The sequence below is a fragment of the Branchiostoma lanceolatum genome, chromosome 19, assembly GCF_035083965.1.
Source record: "Branchiostoma lanceolatum isolate klBraLanc5 chromosome 19, klBraLanc5.hap2, whole genome shotgun sequence".
Taxonomy (NCBI): Eukaryota; Metazoa; Chordata; class Leptocardii; order Amphioxiformes; family Branchiostomatidae; genus Branchiostoma; species Branchiostoma lanceolatum.
The window spans coordinates 6,036,546-6,061,048 of NC_089740.1; the positions used below are offsets into that span (position 1 = coordinate 6,036,546).

The 24,503-nt window shown below is 40.6% G+C and overlaps 3 protein-coding genes across 3 annotated transcripts; 1 reads left to right on the plus strand and 2 right to left on the minus strand.

The window, feature by feature from the left end:
* Nucleotides 1-132: 132 nt before the first annotated feature.
* LOC136425575 (complex III assembly factor LYRM7-like) lies at nucleotides 133-4,515 on the minus strand. Its single transcript, XM_066414494.1, has 5 exons — nucleotides 4,402-4,515; nucleotides 4,128-4,200; nucleotides 2,356-2,426; nucleotides 1,648-1,729; nucleotides 133-650 (listed from the first exon to the last, which is right to left on the minus strand). Exons 1-5 carry the CDS (start codon nucleotides 4,414-4,416, stop codon nucleotides 532-534), a joined length of 360 nt encoding a protein of 119 aa, XP_066270591.1. The 5' UTR covers nucleotides 4,417-4,515; the 3' UTR covers nucleotides 133-531.
* Nucleotides 4,516-9,037: 4,522 nt separating this feature from the next.
* On the minus strand, nucleotides 9,038-12,928 carry LOC136425104 (proteasome subunit beta type-4-like). Its single transcript, XM_066413894.1, has 7 exons — nucleotides 12,782-12,928; nucleotides 12,015-12,221; nucleotides 11,417-11,563; nucleotides 10,866-10,947; nucleotides 10,242-10,358; nucleotides 9,827-9,915; nucleotides 9,038-9,363 (listed from the first exon to the last, which is right to left on the minus strand). The coding sequence occupies exons 1-7, from the start codon at nucleotides 12,901-12,903 to the stop codon at nucleotides 9,351-9,353; spliced, it is 777 nt and encodes a 258-aa protein (XP_066269991.1). The 5' UTR covers nucleotides 12,904-12,928; the 3' UTR covers nucleotides 9,038-9,350.
* A 129-nt stretch (nucleotides 12,929-13,057) lies between these two features.
* On the plus strand, nucleotides 13,058-23,160 carry LOC136425102 (meiosis-specific nuclear structural protein 1-like). The gene is made up of 11 exons (XM_066413893.1): nucleotides 13,058-13,190; nucleotides 14,487-14,705; nucleotides 15,978-16,105; nucleotides 16,614-16,716; nucleotides 17,298-17,474; nucleotides 18,075-18,247; nucleotides 18,771-18,867; nucleotides 19,474-19,668; nucleotides 20,508-20,678; nucleotides 21,256-21,381; nucleotides 22,247-23,160. Exons 1-11 carry the CDS (start codon nucleotides 13,188-13,190, stop codon nucleotides 22,346-22,348), a joined length of 1,494 nt encoding a protein of 497 aa, XP_066269990.1. The 5' UTR covers nucleotides 13,058-13,187; the 3' UTR covers nucleotides 22,349-23,160.
* Nucleotides 23,161-24,503: the final 1,343 nt, after the last annotated feature.

A 24,503-nucleotide genomic window follows, 5' to 3' on the forward strand; every position in this document is an offset into this window, starting at 1 on the left:
GACTACACATACTATAAGCACATGAAAACAGCCAGGATTGAAACTCTCTGCCTTGAGGTTGGCTAGCTGGCTTGCTAACATCCAAACCACACTACCAAATGTGACATGGACAAAATACAAATCAGATGAAAATTCTGTGTAAATAATCTTTAATTTGAATAACTCCTTCCACCATGATAAATAATACCTGGAAGATGATATGAAGACTGAAGATCTTCTAATCAGGGACAACTGTCCAGTAATATAAATGAATATAAATGAAACTGGACAGATGAGATAGAACTACTAACAGCAAAGCGACCCCCTTTCCTCATTTAAGTAAACTACTTCTATAATGATTGATAGACTGAAAGGAATTAGGGGTTGTTTCCTACCTTTTTCGTAACTGCAAGAACTATTTTGTTAGGATTTCTCAGTTTAGAGATGATGTGCAAGCAAACAATTCCCCCCCCCCCCCAATATTCCCAAAATAACCAATCCTGCACTGTAGGGTTGGCAGAATGCCTCAAGTTTGATCCCAACAAACAGGTACTATCTTGTGTCTTGTGTTTTCGTGTCTCGTGTTTTCTTGTCCCGTGTTCTTCTGGGTCGCGGTGGTTTCAGTGTGGCGTTGTCGACCAGCACTCCGCTATCCTTACGTATCCTCAGCTCTGGAAAAAGAGAAGACTCAGTTACAATGCCTTACCTCACAAGCCTGTTCATAGGGGTCCTTTGGTCTCTACCAGACTAACCGCGTCGGAAATAGAGAGAACATTTGCCGGGGGACTTTGGCCATGGATGATAACATTCCCATCCGCAGTCAGTCTGTCTTATGTCGGCGAGAAAAAAGGCAATAAAATTAATCCGCTCATTTCCTGAACAAAGGCGGTAGCTTTGGAGGTGAGATAATTAGGCCATAAATCAATTAGGGCACGACCAGCAGACTGTAGCTTTTTCAGTTACTCTCGGCAGACTAACTATTCTAAGTGATGTTTTGGCCCTTATAAACCCACTAAAAATGTCTAAAAATCTTCTTAAATTAACGTTAAAACCTAAAGTTAATAGTAGAAACATCGTCTGCCGCTGATCACGGCTTGGGCGTGCGGCTTGGGCATGCGGTTTGTAGGCTCTACCAGCCTCCGCGGGTCGCTGGGAAAATAGTAGAAATTGACCAAAATAGAGTCAATGAAGGGAGTCGGCTACGGAGACGGCCAGTCTAGGGTTGCCTATTGGACCCTCTCTCCGTAGCCGACTCCCTTCATACAATTGACTCTATTTGGCCAATTTCTACTATTTTCCCAGCGACCCGCGGAGCCTGGTAGAGGCTAGGGGTCCTTCACAGTGTTCCTTGAGTGCTTTAAACCTTACAGCATAGGCTGTAGGCCTCGGAGGGAGTGTTTGTACTATACGTATATATACCGGAATATCAGCAAAAGCGGGTGTTATTGGCAAAAGCGGGTGGGCGGATGCCGAAGTTATCCGAAAGCCTTCGGGGCTCAACGGCGGCAAAGGTGCCAAGCAAATCAAGACGTACCGTACAGTGGTCGTCGAAAATTTGCAGGTACGTGTTTTGTTGCCTTTCTAAAGTTACTGATTGAAGAATATTCTAGTAACTGGTAATCACACGTGACTGATGAATCTCTTCAATTAAAAGCATGTTTTACTCACCGTATCTGCCTGCTTGGTTCATTTCCGCCTGTACGACCACGTGTCTCATGTACACGGCAGTGTCTTCCGCAACTTTCACCAACTGTCATAACAGCAACAAAACATATTTTCAAAGGGCGTCAAATATTCTTCCTTTTGGACAAACTACAGGTAAACTGAATATCAAGAGTTATGTTCAACTTGATTCTTCTTTCCTTTTGACATTTTTCAACTTTTTATGCACTGGTATCTAAGATATTTCCAGGAAAAATTGAGTCAAGTGGAAAAAGAGAAAAATATAAAGATGTGTAATGAAGTACAGGGGTTGGTAACCATACGATCGGGACCTCCTAGGTATCTCTATGGCACTGGAAGTGTTTTCCGCCAACCAAGTTCATTAGCGCATGCCAGGGAATTCTTAGGGGGTTGGCTTCAAATATGGGACGGCAGTAATTAGAAAGGCCAGCTTGAAAAATAGGCTGTAACTTAGTGTAAGAAAAAGACCAATGGTAATACAGTAGTAGAACTGCGGATGGCAAAACATCCCACTGCGAGCCCGTTGAGAATGGTAGCCCGGCTACTAGTTAGATGAGGGAATTTGGGAGGGGGGGGTGCACTACCAGGTTCTGTATTAAATGTATCTATCATAGTATGAGAGTATGATAGTCAACAGTGATTTTTCAGGAGAAAGTTGAAAACAATGCTGAATAAAAACAACTCATCTCTGACCTCCTCAATTTTGCTCTGGTCTGTTTCTGTTTGGTTTTTCTGGAACTCCTGGTTAATTCTCTGTCGAGCAGCTGAAATATTAAAGAAAAACATGGAATTATAGTTAAGATTAACAAAATTTACCGTATCTTAGTCTTACTGTGTATTTGCAAAAGCTCTGATTTTGTAACGGGGTAACCTAAGTTACATTAGATGAAAACACAATCATTTACAATTTTACAAAAACAAGCTATAAACATATTGCCATGACAGGATGTCCCTGTCAATAGTGAAAAATGTGTTATTGACAGGATGTGCAGGTATAAGTGAATCACTATATCCCATTCAATGACATGCTGTAATGGCTCGTTTACAGGCTATTAGCTAGCAGGGCATTAACGTGTCTTTTGGACGCCCTACACTAAGAAACAAAAGAATTAGAGGCCCAGTCCTTTTGCTAGGGACACCCAGATCTAGAGGACACCATGTTTTCCTGGTAATTACATACACATGTACATGTATTCCCTACATGCACACACTGCCACCGTTGTTTTTTCCTCATACCAGACACCCAGACAGCATGAAAATTGATTGACATGCAACTTAGCTACCAGGTAATTGTTAATCCATAGAGCCCATTGGAGAAGTCTGCCCCCCCCCCCCCCCCCCCCATTTTTGGACACCCTGTCTATAAATGCTAGCTAAAAGCCTGCTCGCTTAGTAATGTGTACGCCTGCCGAACACAGTGGCGGCGGCACAGGGGGGGCAAGGGGGGCGGCTGCCCCCCCGAAAAATATGTTGGGGGGGCGTCGCCCCCCCAAAAATCAAGCTGAAACTCTTGTGAATCTTTTCACTAACAGAGATTTTCTTAACTTAGTTTACTCTACCAGCAAAATTTGTCTCTCAAAATGCAGGAAATAGCGTTTCAGCGTGTCAAGAGTTCAAAATTTTCTCCGACGTACGTTAGCATACTAGGATTGTTGCGCCCTAGGATTGTTGCGCCGCCGGCATATCTGTCGGGACGGCGTCACCCTCCAAAGCTCATGCTGAAACCCTTCTGTCTTTGTTCAATCTATCAGCAAAATTTGCCTCTCGCAATCGAGGAAAAAGCATTTCAGGGCGTCAAGATTTCAACATTTTCCCGGAGGAGAACGTTGCCGCCAGCGAAAAATATGTCGGGGGGGCTCGAGTGCGTCGCACCCCAAAACTCAAGTTGAAACCTGTCTGTATTTTTTCACATATAGAGATGTCATTAACCTTTTTAGCTTACTTTGTCAGAAAATTTTGCCCCTCAAAACTCAGGAAACAGCGTTTCAATGGGTCAAATTTTTAAAGTTTTCAATGTCGCGCTCCAGCGGAAAAATCATATGTTGGGAGGGCGTCGTCCAACATGAACTCAAGCTGAAACCCTTCTGTATTTTTTTTTAACATATAGAGATTCATTAAATTTAGATTACTTTACCATCAAAATTTGCCCCTCAGAATGCAGGAAATAGCATTTCAGAGGGTCTAGACTTCAAAATTTCCCGGGGGAGCATACCCCCGGACCCCCCTAGTATTGTCGCGCCTTCGGCGCGACGCCTCGCGCCTTCGGCGCTCATCTTAGTGACAGTGCATCTCAACTATTCTGGCCCCCCCATTCAAAATTTCGTGCCGCCGCCTCTGGAACAGGAAACCCAAGTTGAAGGAACATCCTGTCAATAGTCTCGACCTAAATATACATGTCCTACTGTAACTGTTATATAAATTGTATTTTACGGATTAAGTAATAATTTGAGAACCGCTGCCCCTACCTTCCAATGCGGCGGTGTCTCCCTTAAACACGTCTTTCCTTGCTCTGTGTAGAGCTCGGAAGCTGGCAAGTACCTGGCAAAACAAATATATCATACATACGATCATTTTCCAAAGGGAGCTATTATGACGGTGATGTCCTTCATAACAAGGTATTACCCCCCTCCCTCCCCCTGAAACGTCGCTATAAAAGCCAAAATATCAAAATGTGGACGATACACCATAGTTTATCAAACGTTTCAAGTGCAAAAAAGTATCAGTTCAACGGTGAATCACCTTTGAACGAAGCATCTTCCTCGGATTTGTGTTGAATCCGTCTAAAATTGAGAGAAAAACAAATCGCCCTCACGTCGACATGGGCGCCGCCATCTTGATGGTTGTCAAGCGCCATCTGGCAGTTAAGGTAATAACTGCAGTCACTGACCTTCGAATGTGCATTTATGAGTAAGATCGCTAATCTGAGAATGTCGTTTTTGATCCATCAACAGGTAAGCCGACTGATAGGAATAGCTAGGTGTCGCTTTTGATCCATCATGATTGACCTGATCGGCTAGCTTGTAAAAATATGGGTAAACCAACTTAAAATGCCAAATAATATAGATATCTTAATGTTTATATTATTTGGCAAGGAGACAATATAACTCTTATTCAGAGTGTAACGTTACACCATTCCATTCACAGAAGTGTTGAAGGGTTGATATTTCTTTTACAAATGATATAAATAATAAACACGCTAGGGTGTATGGAAATATAAAAGATTGTGTATTCATGTAGCGGTAGTTTACAAGATTGGTATTCATATCTAAAGCCTCAAAAGTTGTAGTTTTTTATTTCTCTTTCTGTTTTTCTGTTGTATTGTAATGTTACGTACTGTATGTTGGACCGGTATGGTCAGTTGTCGGGCCGGTTTAAAGACCCCTCGTCACGGCACCTCCAAATGACCTTTGGGCTTTCGTTTGACCACTCCATTTCGTCTGCAGGTGTTTTTCCAACTTCGTTAAATGATCAATCTAAAGATCACATTTTCTTCTGCTATACTCAGAAAACTTACTAGACACCTGTTTTTGTTGTTTTGCTGAGAGAGAGAGAGGGTGAAGAGAGGGAGAGAGAGAGAGAGAGGGATCTAGAGAGAGATGTCTTCTGAGAAGTTGTTTGCTGCAGGCTAATACATGTAATTGGGGCAGGTATACCGTAGTTACTTTATTCGGCCTTTTCCCTTTTGTGAGGAGAAGCGCACCAGCAGTATATTTGTCTACCAAACGTCACGGGTTCTGGAGTTTCTGACTTTCTTAGCTCACCAAGACAACTTGAACAACGTTTCTGAGATCGTCCACTGTTGCTGAGCGGTGAGTTTTACCATTTTTTCAATGATATAGACGGGTTGTCTGCCTGATTTATGTGAAAATGTAAGACGTGGTGACCCAAATAACAGTTACTCAAGAAACTGGATATGATTTTGGAAACGGTCAAACGTCACTTCAAGGAGCATCCACTATATATACTTTTCGTCATGCAGTGACTCTGAGCAAGATTTGTCGAAAGGTGATAACTTTTCTAGGTTCATAGAGCGATCTATAGGTCGCAAACAGTATTGTCGGACCAACTCCTCTGGCATGTTATCCGTCTATTTGGCCAATTTCTACTATTTCTCCAGCGACTTGTGGAGCCTCGTAGAGGCTCGGGTCCGGACTCAGTCAGGCTAGCCGTTTGAGGGAACGAAAAATAAAAAGTGTACATGTATATCAAGAAATATACACAAATATATGTGCTCATGGCTAATTTTCTTGTTTTGCGTTTGGTGTGTTCTGTTGTTTTTTACTTCATACTTTTCGTTGATTTCGGGTTATGGAAATGTGACTCATATTAAACATAACCTGGCATTTATCAGAGAGAGAGAGAGAGAGAGAGAGAGAGAGAGAGGGGGAAAGAGAAAGATTGGAGAGAGATTGAAGAGAGAAGGAGGGATAGAGAGGGAAAGGACATCTAATTTGTATGACATACTTGTTTATTAATTGACAATCCTAATTGCAACAGGTATACCGTAGTTTCGGGTTGAATGCGTTCTTCTTCATTCACTCTTTCCGTTGTGCAAATCGTACGTAATTTTTACATTCAAAAATAATTGCTGCTTGTCACATACTGTAAACCGCAAGAACTTTTTTTTCTGTTTCTTCCAGGTCTTCCTTCTATTAAAGACAGTGCCACGGGAAGTTGTGATTGAACATCGCACTGGGAATTCTTACAACAACCCGTGCAACAGCGCCTCCTAGCGTGCAAAACCTTCAGGAGAACAACTCCAGCAATATTACGGACTCGTGTACGCTGACAGATTCTTGTATCCGCACTTCTGCAGTATGGTGCGTGTAAATAATCCAAAAAAGCCAGGACGCTTTACATTATCTATTTTCATGCTCACGTGTGTGATATACCTCGTATACTATACATCGCTGCGGCCGGCAACCTCAAATCAAGTTGCTCAAAAGAGAAACACAGAGCCGGGCTTTGGAGGAGTCCACAGAGAGATGTCCATGATCGAAAAGGCGAGTGCAATCCAGCGTTCGGCACTTCCCCGCTACGATCACTTTATCAAGTCCTTCTCTGAAGACTTCTCCTCAAGATTTTATTCCGTCTGGACCGAAGACACCCCTCCGCAAGCGAGGAAGACACGGGAAAACACGAAAGTTGTTTTTTGGAACTCGCCTCCGGCATGGAGGCCTTTTGTCCATCTATGCCTCAGTGTGTTCTAACGACTGATCGCGCAAAACACGAAGACGCCGATGCCATACTCTTCTGGTTCAAGTCACTTCCACACGTCTACAAGAAAGACTTCTTCCCCCACAGACACGTCCTACAAACCAGCACTGGATATATTATGTAAAAGACTGTCCCCATTTTACAAGAGATACCGACTTTGTTTCTTACGGGGGCGTTTTTAACTGGACAATGTCGTATAGAAACGACTCCGACGTTTTAGCACATTGGGGGCATATTACTCTACCGTATAACGAACTTGCTAAACGCCCAGACCCCCCAAACAGAAATTACGCAAAAGAGAAAGGTAAACTGGTTATATGGTATGTCAGCCATTGTTATAAATATATGTCTCGGTTTCCCTACGCAAGAGAATTAGTGAAGTATATAGATGTGGACGTGTTTGGGCGATGTGGAAATGTCAATAAGACCTGTCCACGAAACGATGGGAAATGTTTTAGGGAACACATACGGCAGTACAAATTCTACCTTGCGTTTGAAGATTTCAAGTGGGTAGACTATATAACGGAGAAGTACTGGGATAACTCCCTCAAAAATGATGTCATACCGGTTGTTTTGGGAGCGCCTAAGAGTTCTTTCGAAAGACTAACTCCACCGAACTCTTACATACACGTAGATGACTTTGATTCTCCCGAAGCGTTGGCGAACTACTTGAAATTCCTGGACCAAAATGATGAAGAATATAACCGATACTTTGCTTGGAAAACTCAACCTCCTACCCCCCCCCCCCCTCCCCAGTCTATTCGAAGGGGATTTGTGTGAGCTTTGTAAACAACTTTCGCGAGTGTCCCCGACGGAAAGAAAGGTTTATACAGACATTGATAGGTGGTGGAGGGGTAGAAACTATGAGATGTGTGAACCGTTAGTATATATGGGCACATTTATGAACCCTGAGAATGATGCGCATTTCAACTAATGGATAATCATAATAATTCAAATGAATTATGACTAGTAAAGAGCTATTGTCCCAACCCAAGGTGTATATAGTGACATAAGCTTTCTCAAGTTTCTTCCCACACTAGATGGTGCATAGGGCAGTGCACATCTCCGTTTCAGTAGCCCTTGGGCCACACAACTTTGTGCAATCACTACAGCAGGGGGCTAGTCCACTGGTAGTGGTGTGTGTTTAACTCCCATACTCTTTTCCAAATAATGAGTGCTAAGCAGAGAAAGCAGTATGTACCATTGTTAAAAATTGTCCACCCATCTGCTTGGAGATAAGACTTCCGTACACTTATACTTAGTACTATATTACATAATATTATACTATGTTACATTTATACTCAAGTTATGGGTGAATTGTCCACATTTATATCATACTATACCGGATTCTGAACTATGCAATGCTATACGGTATTTCAATTACATTTATATCAACTATAGTTAACAAACCTATGGTGAGTGGACTATTCCAATAATATGACATTTTTTGTGTAATTATTTTTGATAAATATTTAGGGATTGATGTGTTATTAAGAATGTAGTATCATATTTGTTGATGACTACCTAGTTTAGTAAGTTATATTTTGGTACAGCGGAATATCAAAACTGTCTATACAATAAATATAGGGATGAATTTTAAACAGTTACTAAGGAGGGGAAATCTATGGTTGTCAGGTGAAAAATCGAAATTGAAAATACATTATGTATTTGTACATTGTATCTTCGTAATGCTGTGTCTTGCCTTATTTTTCAATCTAGTCTATAGTGTGTACTAAAAAAAAGCAGGTACAGGCCTTTACCCAAACAAGTTTAGCCACTTATTTGTAAATTATACATGTAGGTTTAGTGGCATGGATAACAGAGTCGTTAGGCAAGCAGACACCGGATCAAAAAGTCATAGGTTTGATTCCTGGCTAGACATTGTGTCCTTGGGAAAGGCACTTAACATGCCTTTTCTCACTCCATCCTGGTGTAAAAATTGGTACCTGACTTCGGATGGGGAGGTAAAAGGCAATGGAAGGAGAGGAATGGGCTCTGCCTTCCAATATCGTGCCCTAGACACAGTGGATAACAACCCACTGTCCCTACAGCCTCAAAAAGGCTATGGGACCTTTACCTTTATGCCTACCTAAATTCTAATTATACCACAATTTTAATTATACCACACATTTTAGTCACTGACACAATTACACGAAACTTTGACTTCTCAACATTTCTTTATTACTTCATATTGAAACTTCCCACTATGTCCACGAGTCAGAAAGTATAGTCAACGTTACTACTCTATCATATACTTAGATGAAATTTCATTCGGTTTCATTTTCGGTCAACACAGAAAAGTACTACATGATATACCTGCGAGGAAGAGGAACTGAATGTTAAGACGTTTGTACCAAGGAGACTCTTTCGTTATCAAATATTTCTTAAAGGATAAGGTTACAGGTTTACATAAGAAAGTATCATGTGCTCGGTGTTGTACACTGCAACACTGTCTTCAGGATGTTGTATCTTCACTCGTATCCCCTACAAGAGCAGAGAAAATATTAAAAATTAAACATAAGAAGAAGACAAAGGAACGACATTCAATGGAGAGAAACAGCAAATGTTGTCATCTGGCTTTGGCCAAATTATTCTTATCTAAAACTATTTTCTTTCAACTAAAAGTCTTCTCCAAGACACAAGACAGAAACACAAATAAACAATTAACTATGCAGATGAGATGGTATGTTTAGACTTCAGGTATTAGGTTGACAGCCTGCTTTCAAGATGATCTCATATCAAAGATGGTGCTGATTCTTTTAAAATTTGATTTCTGAGCCAGCTTCTGGCTATAGAGTATATTTGCCAGGGTAGTTTAGTGACCAAAAGGTTTCAATACCCAGTGCAAGTGTAACATTCCCGTGGACTGACTTAGATTTTGACAATAACATATCAGTAAATGTAAGTAATATATCAGTAACTGTAATTAATCTCCAGTATTACTTACTTGATGAGATGTGCGATGCTCCAGTTGGCCTCTGCTGACCTCGGCTTTAGGATCTCCACTCCTGCCTCTGTCACTATCGCAAACTCAAACTACACAGGAAACGACAAAATACACATCTCTCTATTAACTTCAGCAAGTTACTAGAAACTGTTACAGTTCTGAAACCAGAGGGACTGTTGGAAAACTAGCATGTCTTCATGGTCATGTTCTAGTTCAAGAGTTTGCTTTGAATCCAAAAACAAATCGTGTTAAGTTTGCAGGGACTTAATTTTGCTTAAGGAGGAGAAAGGCAGGCTTCGAACTTGAAACAATGACAGAGCACATTTGTAGTACATGTATGATGAGTTCGCGGCAAGCTCTCCCCACAAACAAAAAAATGACGACAAAAATTTCATGATCTACGGTGATAGCCTACCTTGTTAAAGGACCGGGCATCCCTGTAGAACAAGACCTTCAGACATTTTTCCAGTAACGCCAGGGCCTCCGCCTGGGACATGTTCGGCTTCTTCTCCAGGGCATCTCTTAGAAGTGGCTGCAAGGAGAAAACAAGAAATCCAAGATCTCATACCTCCGTGAAATATTTTTGTAAATTTCTTGATTTATTCGTTGTTGTGAATTTCTTACTAATTCTGTCTATGCATTTTCCTGCCTTCCTGGGCCAAGTTTGTGGCACCAACTTTGGACCCAGGGCAAACCAGCCCTCCAATCCTGCAAGTCTCCAGTTACACCATCTTCCACCTCACATCCTGTCACTCTAAAATATTCAAATAAATAGGGACACACACAAAAAAGACTGAAAACAATACCTCCCTTTTCATGGAGGTAAAAACATCTGACTTTTCAGCAATGTTGACTTCCATATTTGATATATTGCTCTTAAAAATCACACTCATGTACTACATGTGTATTATTAATATTTTTCATTTTAGATAAATAACAGTTTCTCTTTTATGAATAACTGTAACAAATAGCAGTGCAGCTATACTGATAGCATAATAATGTATAAAGCTGAAGGTGTATAAGTGAAATTGTTCCCTACCTGTGCCATATATGCCCCCATGCCTGTTGCTATTGTAGGTGCTTCGTAGGCAACTCCTATCTTGTCTACATAGCCCAGGAACCTGTGGATAATGTTCAACAATGTCAGCAAATTGACAGCAATGAAAAATCATGACATGTCCAACTTTAGCATTTCCTGTATCAGTGCATGTACCTGCATGTTTTTAACAGGATACTGTATTTCTATTTATATCATACCTGGACCAGAATAACGTTAAATACAGGTGTTCCAGACCGGTCCATATTTAACAGTATTACATGGGCTTCGAAGTTGTATTGCATGGGCTCCCATCGAATGATTCAAACATATATATATAATACAACATATATATATATATAATACAACAGTATTCCGTATCACCCAAGACACCAGCCTAATTAAGCTGACTGGAAAAACTGTGAAACTAAAACCACAGCAAACATTTCATGAACTCACAATACTGTCAATTCATTTAAATACTAAAAGTCTAAATGAATACATATGTAGATTAATCCTGAAACTAGCTCCAGAAAAAGAGGATAAAAACTCACGGCTCTCCGTTGTGGAATCCACCAATGACCATCTGGTTCCAGAGCGGGTTGAACCGTGTTCTACGGTTGTACATCACACGCGTCAACCACGAGAAGATGGCCTTAGGCGAGAAGGAGTGGCCGTCGCCTAGCAACTCGTCATCAATGCTGGAAGTTGGAGAAATATTGTAACAAATTACAAAAATTTGTGGTGAGCTTCTGTACTAAAGTAAAGATCTCAAAATATACATGTAATTGTACCAGTATGTAAAAATACAGATACAGGTACACTTATTTCTAATGTTCTGGTCTGGACCTAACCAATTTCTAAAGGTACAGCTTGCAAGTCTCAAAGCAGATGTTGTGAGGATTTTGAAAATCATAACATTTCCCTAGATACCCGTTTCTGTGACAAAATCATCTGCTTTGAGTGTCACATAAACAGACCTCCAGGAAAACGTACAGTATAATGATCTTAACCTCCAAACATCTGCTTGGAGACTAACAGCTTCCTCACTCACATTTCAGCCTCCAAATATCTGCTTGAAGGCTAACAGCTTGTTCACTAATATTTTAGCCACCAAACATCTGCTTGGAGGCTAACAGCTTGCACACTCACATTTTTTGATCCAGGACTTCCTTGAGGAACTGGTAGTCAGCGTAGTCGCCTGCCCCGGCAAGGACCGTCGTGTTGTTGACCTTCATGACGCGGGAGATGTTACGATACCGTGCCAGTGAACCGTAGGAGCCGAGCATGTCGGCCGCTACCACCACTCCGCCGTCAAACTTCACCCCCAACACAGAGGTGCCCATGGTCATGGGATGCCTGCAAATAAACAAACAAAGTGTTATTTTGATGGAGATTGTGCCCATGTATTATAGCCTGTGTGCGTGCATATACTGGGCCATCGGCTTTATGGCCCCATCTGAAATGTTGAACGCAACCCCAAACTCCCAAGCCAGAGGGGGATTGAACCGCAAAACTTGATCCATATAGCAGGGCAACTGGATCACTATAATTTAGTTTATCCTGTAAGAATAAGCAAAATTTTCAGTGTGCTAAAATCTTAAAAAATGATTCATACCTGGCCAAAGAACAAATTTATATTTACTTTCATGGAGAATTTTCGAAATAAAAATATTTATGTCTTTGCAAGCCACCTGACAACAGCTGAACGGTTAAAGAAACTCGCACAGAGGTAAAACACCAGTTTATTTTTTGCTTCTGTCACGTAACTCTTTGAAATACACTGGCAAGTATTTGATTCCTATGTGTGGGGAGGGGGGCGCATGCTGAATCATTGTCATGCACCAAAACACGAAGATTTCAAATCCTCCTACCAGCCTTCACGCTAACTCAATCTCGCCAATGTTTTGCATACTCACAGCGTATGCTTGGTAGGTCCATGCTGCGGGGTTGTTGTCCCGCCAGGCGTCCGGTAAAACCCGCCAGGGCTCGGGCCGTTTCCCCAAAGTTCACCAGAAAATCCAAACTGTTCAGCAGCCATGTTGGAAAATGGAAAATCTACTAATATTGAACTCTCGCGAGAAAAGGCGAGAATATATTCCCCCGAGATTACATTAACCAATGAAAACATGTCTAAATAAATGAGTTAGAAGTCTGGCCAATCAGAGGTCGTGTGACATTTTTACCAATAGGATTGAAAACGAGGCTCCGGTTGCCGTAAGTTACCAAACATCTGTCTTGTATTTGGCGGTACAGATTCTGAAGAAGTTGTCAAAAGTTCGCGTTTTTACAGGAAATAGAGAAGTTATCGACACATTTTCCACCATGGTGAGTACGCTGAAGAAGTTTGAAGTGCTGTCATTGTCATGGTTTTCTTCTGTGAGCCAGAATTTTCTAATTTTACAGGTGTTTTTCTGTGTGTTTAGCGGGTTCTCATTTGGGACCATAATTTTTGATGACTTCACTTAGATTCTCATTGAATTATTTATAGCTCTTCCGTGATATGTTTCAAACGTTTAAGTGCAAACATATTATCTGTGTCTTTTGTAGTGTTTGCTAAGTGTGTACTTGATGTGTTTTTGAAGTGGTTAGAAAACAACGTGAAAAGTACAACTTGTTCGGGAATGAATGAGTGTGGGGGAGGGGTGTAAAAAACTGTTCATGGTTACAACCTTTATGTTTTATATCTTTCTGAGGAGGATTATTGAACACAGCAATGTTTTCAAAAACTGTCGGGCTTTAATTTCATCATTTAATTTCAACCAATCAGTGGTACTGTATCATAATGACAGGTACCATGTTGTGATGACAAAATTTAGATGAATGACAGTATTTCGAAAAGTACACAGATAGAGAAATGTGACCAAAGTGCAGAAGACAGAGCAGTCAAAAAATGTTCCGATGTCCCCTCCATACATCTGCTTGAAGATCGAAGAAAAAAGAACTTATTTCTTTCGAAATCTATGCACCCTCAATGCATTTGCTTGGAGATTGAAGAAAACCACTTGTTTCTTCAATAACTATGTCCCCTCCCTACATCTGCTTGGAGATCAAAGAAAACCTCCAATTTCTTTCGTGTCTATGTCCTTTGTACATCTGCTTGGAGCTTGAAAAAAATCCATGTTTCTTCAACAACTATTTCATTTAATTTGATACCCTCAACATCTTGTGCTCTCTATACTTCTGCTTGAAGATTGAAGAAAACCACCTGTTTCTTCCATGCCATTGTCCCAATACATCTGCTTGGAGATTGATAGAAAACCACCTGTTTCACCATGTCTATGTGCCCTCCTTGCATCTGCTTGGAGATGGAAGAAAATCACATTTTTCGCCATGTCTATGTCTCCTCCATATATCTGCTTGGAGATTAATAGAAACCACCAGTTTCACCTTGTCTATGTCTCCTCCGTACATCTGCTTGGAGATTGATAGAAAACCACCTGTTTCACAATGTCTGTCTCCTCTGTTCATCTGCTTGGAGTTGAAAGAAAATCACATTTTTCACCATGTCTATGTCTTCTGTACATCTGCTTGGAGATTAAAGAAAACCGCCTGTTTCTTCCATGTCTATGTCCCCCATACACCTGCTTGGAGATTGACATAAACCCTCCTATTTTCTTCCAGGCATCATTAAGACGCGGTATGGACCAGGCGTACCAGGACCGCATGCGGACAGAGAACCGTCGCCAGGAGGAGCTGCGAGAGGACCGGATGAAGATGCTGTCCCAGGACCGCCTCCTCGCCGCCAACATGGCTTCCGATGATCGTGTGGAGAACAAACGTTTCATCCGAAGAATGCAACAGGAACAGACGGAGAGGGAGATGGAGGATTCACTCGCTAAGGTAGGCTACTGTAAATTCACTTATTTCCACCGCTATTGTAAATTCATTCAATATTGGGGGTTCAATATTTGGAGGTAGAAGTAGAATGGAAGAAGTTTGCATTGTCCCGGTGCTTCTTTTAGTTTACTTATCTAAGATGTCCCTGTAGCTCAATTGGTAGGAGCCTCACAGTTGAGCTCCTGGTTCCAATTAGTTGGTAACTGTGATACCCCAGTTCGAATACAGGGAAGGGTATCCTTGTTGGAGCTGCAATCGTCTTTCGGAAGGGACGTCAAATGCGGGTCTCGTGATCGAGGATGTGCCTCCAGCACGTTAAAAGGGACTACAACAGCCTCACTTCTCAAACAGGCACCTACTGGCTGTACTTCAGATGAATAACAATATAGTATACAGGGCTCGAAATACTGGGTGCATGTGCACCTGTGTGCACCCAAAATTGGAGTTGTGCACCTAATTTTTGACTGTGGGTGCACCAGTGCACCTAGATATTTTTGTACACTATAGGGTAAAGGTTCTCTTGTACACTAGCATACAGAATATTCTTGAAATGTAAGTATCAGAAAAAGCAATATAACCTTTTGTTGTACTTTATTTGATACATGTATATTGCTTGGTTGAAATTTGACATCTGGATAGAATTACAGACTGAAGTTCTTAATAAAGGGAGGCAGTAGTGTCAAACTCATGTTTTGCTTTATTTCATTTAGTGCACCCAAAACTTTTCTTTGCACCTAATTTTTTTGGTTGAGTGCACCAGTGCACTTATCTCCAAAAAAGAATTTCGAGCCCTGGTGTAGTAAAGATCACAGGGCTCGAAATTCATCTTTGGGAATAGGTGCACTGGTGCACCCAACTCAAAAAATTGGGTGCACAGAAAGAATTTTGGGTGCACCAGATAAAATAAAGTTTAAAGTTCTTCTGAACATAATTACAAAGTTTACCGCTGCTGCCTTTCTTAAGAACTTCAATCTGTAATTCTATAGCTAACTTTAAAATTTCAAACAAATAATACATTAAATAAAGTACAGCAAAAAGTTATCATGCTGCTTTTTATACTTACATTTCAAGAATATTCTGTATACTAGTGTACAATAGTACCTTGACCCTATAGTATAGGCTACAAAAATATATAGGTGCACCCGTGCACCCACAGTCAAAAATTAGGTGCACAGCTCCAATTTTGGGTGCACTGGGTGCACATGCACCCACTATTTCGAGCCCTGGATCAGGATGTGTCAAACCGAATGTTGAATTGTTTTGTCGTCCTTTCAGGCGGAGGAGTCCCGTAAGCTCCGTGAGCAGCAGATGGAACAGGAGGAGCGCCTGGCGCTGGAGATGGAGCGGATCAAACTGGAGACCATGAGAGACGAGAAGATGAGACAACAGATCAGGGAAAACAGGTCAGCAGGGCTTTAACTTATCTGAATTTAGTCTAAATTCTTATCCTATACCTTTCTTTTTAGTTCGACAGATGACAGCACGATAAGACATCCACAGCATCCACCGTCTTATCTTGCTGTCGTCTGTCGAACAAAAAATGGTATAAAGAACCTTTCCATGTGGACCCAAACAATGACAATCCAATATGGTAGGCAAAAATGCCTTGTCATCTTGGAACAAGCGGAGTAACATGAAAATCTATTATGACTTGCTGCATGTTTTGTATTCATAATTTCATAGACAATGTATCCAGAGTGTCACATAAGGTCATTGCCCCATGTACACTGCATATTAGACCTGGGTGAGTTTGGATGAGTTTGGGTGAGGTGTTTAGGCAAACCCTTATTAAGGCTATGTGGAGAAGGAAATGTTGCCAATTATCTTTGAATTGTGAAAGACAGTGGTTATGAAAGGTAGAATATGGAAAGTTACTAATTGTTGATGTTATTTTTTTGTCTCCTTGTGCAGTTTGGAGCTGCGTGAGTTAGAACAAAAGCTGAAGGCAGGATACCTGAACAAGGAGAGAGCTGCACAACTGGCAGAGAAAGAAGCCATCAAGTACGACAAAATGGTATGTTTTTGTCGTGCAGGAATGTCATGTATTTTCAAATTGCTTCCCACCCTTTGAATAACCTTTTTAGCAATGTAGAGCTCTTATAGATTGTATCCTGTTACATGCATATTGTAAAATTTAGGACTCTCTTCTATATTATGCAGTAGTGTTGTAACTACATGAAAAATGGAGGTATTGTTTTTGGTGTGTGTGTCTGTGTGTTTCCGTATATTTGTGGTCAGCATAAGTTTAAAACCTCTGGATGGATTGTGATGATATTTGGTATGTTGGGAAGATGAAGATCAATGTCGATGTGACCTTGGTACCGTAGAAGGACATCCGTTTTTTTTCATCTTTTGTCATGGGCATGCCGTGGTCTTGATTTTTTGGCGGCAGATAGCTTGTGATGTAAGGAAGAAGTGGACCCCTAGCAGCTTGCTATGGAGCTGCAGGGATGTTTTTGTTTAAAATTTTAAAGGAGGATAACTGAACTGTGAACAAAGGAACGACAGGTTTGCATGATATTCAGTATGCAGGTAGCTTAGAAAAAGATGTACACAATAAGATGCAAATTAGAACTTGATTTTTTTTCCTTACAGTCCAGAGAGGCAGAGATTGCGCAGCTGATGAAGGAAGAGTCTGAGCGTGCGTCGAAGTTGGAGCTGGAGCAGGAGGAGGCGCGGTACCTGGAGAAGATCCGCTACCAACAGGAGCTGGAGAGGCAGCTGGAGGAGCAGGAGCAGAAGAAACAGCAGGCTTACGAGGAGTTCCTCAAGGTGAGTGTCTTAGTTCTTACATCAAGAAATCGTTGATCTTTAACTACTGAAATGCAGAAATGTTTGCGGTGGTTTTATGTTCGCAATGGTTTTATGTTCGTGGTTTTCGCGGCAACCATTACTGTAGCATAAACTCAAAACCACCGCGAACACTCCATTTTCACCTTACTGCGAAATCAAAACCATGCAAACTCAAATTCATTTACAGTATTCTATTCATAAGAACCAAGAAAAACTGATAACAAAGAGTCAAGCTAAACTGATTTTGTAAAATAAGTTTCAGCTTCACAATGACAGACATAGAAACAGCAAATATGTAGCACATAGCATGTGTAGTATGCAACAACATAGAAAATGTTATTTCCCAAAAGATTTGGCAAACATACATCACACTTTTGGAAAAGATGGGGAGTGAAATAGTCCATATTCGCTCGCAAATGTTTGCATTAAATTTTTAGCCATTCTTGCCATTGCCTTGTAGAGGAGTTCATATTCATAATTGACGTATTATGGGAAGTGTTTTAAAATTTTGTACCGATACACAAATCTGTGCTGTTTTATTGAACTGTTTCAAAACAATTTTTTGGCGACACCCCGCAGGAGAAGCTGATGATCGATGAGATCGTGCGTAAGATCTATGAGGAGGACCAGCGCGAGATGGAGATGAAGTTTGAGAAGCAGCGCGCCACGCAGCGCTTCATTGAGGAGTTCAAGACCAAACGGGAGGACTGGAAACGGCTGGAGCGCGAGAGAATGGAGGAGGAGAACAGGAGGTCAGGGGTCACTTCCTGTGTAGTTGTAGTTGTAAATTTGTTACCTCCATGAAAAATGGAGGAATCGTTTTTACTCTGTTTGCATGTGTGTGTGCGTACGTCCAGCTGGAATATATTAAGAACCTCTGGATGCATTGCAATAGTTTTTGGTACGTGGGTACGTAGGTGTTGTGATCTCAGTGGTCATGGTCGATTTTGGGTCTCTTGATGGCCAACTTTGGTACTGCAGCAGGACTTACGGTTTTTGTATCTTTGGTGCAGTAATAGTATTTCATTCATGGCTGTCTCCAGGACCTGTCCCTCTGTCTCGGGACAGATATTTGTTTGTTGGTACAGACAAAAATTTCACCCCATCCGTCCATGAAACTGATGTTAATGTATTTTGGAAACTTAAGATGACAGATTTTAAATTGAAGATTAACCAGACGGGCTCCCAAACAATATAAGTAGGATGGAAAAAGATTGCAGACAGCCCTGTTTTCATTATACTTTGTTCTGACTACATGTTGATTTGTTACTACAGAATCCTGGAGTTTGCGTCGGTTCAGCAGGCGCGGGAAGAACAGCGTATGGCGGAGATGAAAGAACGAGAGGAAGCCAAGGCCAAAGTACAGTCTCAGGTGAGTCAACAACATTCTTCAGCCTCTGAAAGTATAGGTCTCTAAGCTTCATGAAAAGATGAAGGTTTTGTCCAGCATATACCAATGTTTCAGTAGTCCTTCTGCTACAATACTGGATGCTACTACTTCTACTGCTTTTCTCAGAACAAAAATGACAGAACATTGTTATTAAGCTATTCATCTATATTCGTCTTCTGTAGCTTGCTTGTGACAGACAGTCACAAAAACGTTGGCCCTTGTATCTCTTTAGTTGTTGATAAAGAACTTAATTATTGAGTCATTTATCAACCTGATTAAAGTATTCATGGAGCTGTTTGTTTGTGTCTTCCATAGCTTGTAAAGAAAGTTGCAAAAGGTGAAAGATAGTTACAGAAACGTCGGCTGTTGTAACTCTTTGGTTGTGAATAAAGAACTTTGTTACTGAGTTGTTTATCAACTTGATTAAAGTGTTTGTTTATCTTCTGTAACTCGCAAAGAAGGTTGCGGAAGGTGACAGATGGTCACAGAAACGTTGACTGTTGTAATTCTTTGGTTCTGAATACAGAACTTTGGTATCAACCTAAAAGAAGTATTCATGTAGTTTCTTTGTTTGGCTGTCTTCCGTAGCTCGCAAAGAAGGTTGCGGCAGCGAAGGAGGAGCAGGAGGAGATGGAGCGAATCCGGATGGAGCTGTACCTGGAGGAGCAGGAGGAGGCGGAGCGACAGAAGGAGATGGACGAGTTCGAGCGCCGCATCAGACAGAGGCTAGAGCTGCAGAAAACTCACCGCGAACAGCTGGAGTACAAGAGACTCCGGCAAGAGGTGGGGCTAGGTTCTTTAGTCATTCATTTATTGGTCCAGCTCAGCCTATTAGCTAGCAAGGCGTCATGGCGTCTTCTGGACGCTCTACACTAAGAGTACAAGAGACTTTGGCAAGAGGTGGGGCTAGGTTCTTTATTCATTCATCTATTGATTCAGCTCAGCCTATTAGCTAGCAAGGCATCAGGGCGTCTTTTGAACGCCTTACACTAAGAGTACAAGAGACTCTGACAAGAGGTACAGCAAGGATTCTTCTTTATCTAGAACTCAAGGAACTCTGTGGGGTAGGGATGTGTGGCGTAACGGCAGGGTGTTTGGCCCAGAGGTCCTGGGGTCGAATCCTGTCATGCCAGCGAACTGTGTTTTGGCCCAGAACCCAGAGGTCCTGAGTTTGAATCCTCTCATGCCACCTATCTTGTGCCATTGGGAAAGTCACTTTACACAACTTTCGTCACTCCACCCTGGTGTAAAAATGGGTACCTGACTTTGGTTAGGGAGGTTAAAGGCGGTGGAAAGAGAGGGATGGGCTCCATCTTCCAATACCGTACCCTAGACACAGTAGATAACAACCCATTGCATGTATGGTCTCAAAAGGCTATGGAACTACCTTTACCAAGATACTATGGATGGATTGCAATGAAGGTTTAACTAAATTTTGGGCCTCCTAGTAGCTTTGCTTGGTACTGCAGCAGAACTCTCAGGATTTCTATCTGTTTTGATCCTTGAACACTTATTGGAAGATGTGTAATCACAGATAGAAAATCACAGGTAGTATGGAAAATCCAAATACACAAAATAAATAAATACGCAAATAAACAAATATTTTACAATCTTCTTTCCAGGCGGAGAGAGAGGAGGAAGAGGAGTTCCGTCAGCAGATGTTGTCGAAGTTTGCGGAGGACGACAGAATCGAACAGATGAACGCGCAGAAGAGACGCATGAAGCAGCTGGAGCACAAACGCGCTGTGGAGAAACTCATCGACGACAGAAGGAAACAATTCGCCGAGGACAGGGTAAGGAAGAGTCTTTAGATTCTTAGCATTTTGCTATTCATAAGTTGCAAGAAGTTAAAAGAAAGTTTAGAAAATCTGTCATAAATTTTTTGTGGGTGTGCTCAACATCCTCTTTAAACATTAAAAAGATTAAAAACTTTTGTTGTCAAGGAAAAGTGCTGGAAGTGAAAAAAAGATATAAAGTGTTTCAATTAATGTTTTGTCTTGAACAAATTCTATGAAGATTTTATATGCTTCTTTTTCAAGTTTTTTTTTCGTACACAAAGTATGTCATTTACCATCACAGATGAAAATTTCAGTTTTTGTTGTTCATTTGCTTGGAGCAACCACCTTATCATATCTGGTATCAATTAGTCAATTGTTTATTTCATTAGCAAAAAATCCCAGGGTCGTCCCAGGAAAAAACATACAAAAGCAGAGGAATTTATTGGACTATGATACTGATATATAGAGACAACTTGATAAAATTGAGAGATTTACTTCCATGTCTTTATATATTGTTTACCTGGATGTCTAACCTTCATAAATGATGATACTGATAGATGAACTTTACGCTAATGTTTTGTCGTTGTTTCAGGAGCGTGAGTTGGCCGCGCGAATGGAGGAGGAGCAGGCGCAGGCCTTCCGCCGCCAGATCATCGAGGAGGAGCGACAGAAACTTCTCCGAGAGCACGCAGAGAGGCTGCTGGGATACCTGCCAAAGGTACGTGCCTTTCCAGAACATATTGTCCTGTGGGCGATTCCATTCTCTAAACTTAGGGGTGGTTGAAAAAGAAACTATAGGAAAGTGGTCAAAAACAATTCTATACATGGGGTTATAAAATATGCTATGCACACTTTCCATATCAATGAAGCAGGCAGGTAATGCCGCCATGTTGGTGTCCCTATTTGCATTTGAGTGGATCATTGCTAAAATATGAACAGTATTCTTATGCTTCATCTGCAGTTTTTTAAGTATTCTTCGGAAAAAATCTGTGTTTTCTTCTTTGAGCTATAGACTTTAAAAAGTGGTTATTTAAGAGAGTAAGAAAACATTAAAAAGTGCTTCAGCTATGATTTACTGAAATGCGAATAGGGACACCAACATTGCAGTGGTACTGGTGTCACATGAAAAACTCTATATATATGCTACATCGCTGTCTCTAGGACCCATCCCCCCGTCCTAGGACAGGGGAACGGACAAAAACTTCACTGTGTCCATCCAAAAGAACTGAACTTCATGACATGAATATGATGAAAATGTATTTTTGTAAGCTAAAAATGACAGATTTAAGGAAATTTGACAACACTGGCACCCAAACAATGAGTGGAATGGAAAAAGATTTAAAGCTGGCGACAACCCTGATATGCTACTACAATTGTTCTGATGTGATGGGTCATTATTGATCCTAAAGAAGGCGTCAGTGGTCGTTGAAAATTTGGTCGTTGTATACCTTAGTGTTGGAAGAAAGTTTAGCATTGTACTATGTATATGATTTAATACTACCAACACAGATGAGCTTCCATGACAATTGTTGTTTTTGTTGTTGTTTTTGTTGTTGTTGACAAACTTTTTTTTCTTCCTGCAGGGCGTGCTTAGAGACGAGGGCGATCTCAACATGTTCGATGAGAAGTTCAGAAAGGCGTACACCGAGAGACAGATAGACCCGTACGCAGACATGTGGGAGTAAGCACACGTCATAGAATAGCCATAATTTCTTCAGACATGTGGGAGTGAGGGCAGGAAATAGAATAGCCAGAGTTTCTTGCATTTAGAGAGGATGAAATAAGTTTGTAATATCAATGTCAACTCTACGGGGGATTCTAACAAATTCCCACAACACTCCTCTTGGTTTATATTGGCAAATGCACAAATAGAAAGATAAAAAAGACTAGAAAGTTGACAATGATATTGTGCATTACTGTACAATGTGTGTTAAGATTGTGTGGCAATTTCACAAGACTCAGATTAAAGTATTGCTACAAATGTAACAAAAAGTAGACGCAAATGCAAAGTGCTTTGAACATTCCCAATCTTGAATATACCTTGTTTCAAAAAAGTCTACCAAAGTTGTATCAAATTGTGTAGAAATTCTGTTCATTTTTTCTGACTGTTACATTCCTTACATAATACTGCTATTCTGAACTTGAATATGTACAGACACTGTAGATTAATATTGAAACTAATGTCTTTGGGTGATTTCATATGTCAATTTGTAGATAGATTTCATACTTATTTCACAATCTTATATTCACACACCCAAAGTTGATGCCACAAACTACACGAACAATTAACTGTAACTAGATTTAAAAACAAAGAAGTTACTTTTTGTTAATATGATGCAGAACAAAGGGTTGTATTTTCTTGTATATTTTAGACACTGTGGTTGTAAATATTATCTGCAATCCTTTGAAGAACATTGCACCAGTACATTTTGGTACTCGGTTAATTACATACTTCTAGTCTTGACCTTGGAATCTGAATAAAGATTTATGTTTCAAAGCTGTTGTTTATTGATTTCAGCTAAACAAAATTTAGCATATGTTTACGGGACTTTCTATGAAATAAAAAAAGGCAACTTTTTCTTGTTCCAATTACGATAGATATTGAAGTATTTGGGAGGTTGTATTTTTGTAGTGATCTTTTAACGGGAACTAAAAAAACATGAATACGTGTTTTGTAATTCTACTGCACTACAGAATTGTTTTAAACGCAAACTCAAACACCAGCAAAATAAAACCATTGCAAAAGTAAGTACTACATGACATACATCTACAGTATATATTTCCAATTTACTGAAATATAGTTTTATTTGACAATTCTCTTTCTCTTTTTTAGTACTTCTTTGGCTTTAACTCAACTTCAGTTTTGTATTAAATGATAAAGACTTGCTACATTTCTCAAAGGTAGCAAGACCACAGCATGTCCATGGCAAAAGATACATAAAATAGAAGTTCTGCTGCAGTACCAAGGTCGGCCACTAGGAGGCCCAAAATAGACCATGACCATCATATTCACAACACCTACCCACGTACAAAATATCATTGCAATCCATCCAGAGGTTCTTAAGTTATTCCGTCAGAGACGCACATACATACACACGCTCGCAAACCGAGTAAAAACTATACCTCCATTTTTCATGTAGGTAACAACGAAAAGCCATGCAGCTTCTAGGAGATTAGTCTTAGTCAGGAGGAGTCTTTAGGGATAAGGTATCATTGATACAAACAGGTCTTGAAAAACGACTTTAGTGACGCAGAGAGACAGCCATGGATAATAGGATGATGAATGAGTGTAGGCTTCACAAAGAGAACCACTTTTAACTATCAGTTCTGCTGTGAAAAATGATCGCCCTCAAGGCATGTACTGAAAACTGAAGGTACAAGGGAATACTTGTATAAAATATGACCCACAAACTCTATATGCGTGATTTAAGTACCCAGGTGTATAGATGATATCATCTGACCCATTGTAGGGCTACGCTAATGAAATTCTTTGACACAAATTTGTGACTTTGCACAATTAAAAATGATGTGGTATGCGGGAATACCTGTATAAAATCATAAGATCTCTATAGAATATATGGTAATATTTGTATAAGATATGCGAGCATACTTGAATAGAATATGGCTACAAACTCTACATGTGGGATTTAAGTTCCCATGTGTATTAGATGATATCAACTGACCCATTGTAGAGCCATGCTATGAAATTCTTTGACACAAATTTGTGACTTTGCACAAAATACAAAATCTGATGAGCTAGCCTCAACTTTAGTTAGATATATTTTGAGTTCGGCCTTACATTAGCTAGTACTCTCCAATCAGAGGAGTGGGTCCGGCTGT

Bases quoted from the DNA above. Each gene is read 5' to 3' on its own strand.
- LOC136425575 (XM_066414494.1), bottom strand. The intron at 2,427-4,127 runs GTAGGGGCAGCG...TTAATATTTCAG, and splicing joins AGACACCGCCGCATTGGAAG to CTGCTCGACAGAGAATTAAC. The intron at 651-1,647 runs GTGAGTAAAACA...CTCTTTTTCCAG, and splicing joins GAACCAAGCAGGCAGATACG to AGCTGAGGATACGTAAGGAT.
- LOC136425102 (XM_066413893.1), top strand. The intron at 16,717-17,297 runs GTATGTTTTTGT...TTTTCCTTACAG, and splicing joins CCATCAAGTACGACAAAATG to TCCAGAGAGGCAGAGATTGC. The intron at 21,382-22,246 runs GTACGTGCCTTT...TTCTTCCTGCAG, and splicing joins TGCTGGGATACCTGCCAAAG to GGCGTGCTTAGAGACGAGGG.
- LOC136425104 (XM_066413894.1), bottom strand. From the start codon at position 12,903: ATGGCTGCTGAACAGTTTGGATTTTCTGGTGAACTTTGGGGAAACGGC. The intron at 12,222-12,781 runs GTGAGTATGCAA...GTTTATTTGCAG, and splicing joins GGACCTACCAAGCATACGCT to GCATCCCATGACCATGGGCA. The intron at 10,359-10,865 runs GTAGGGAACAAT...TTCTCCTTGCAG, and splicing joins TGGGGGCATATATGGCACAG to CCACTTCTAAGAGATGCCCT.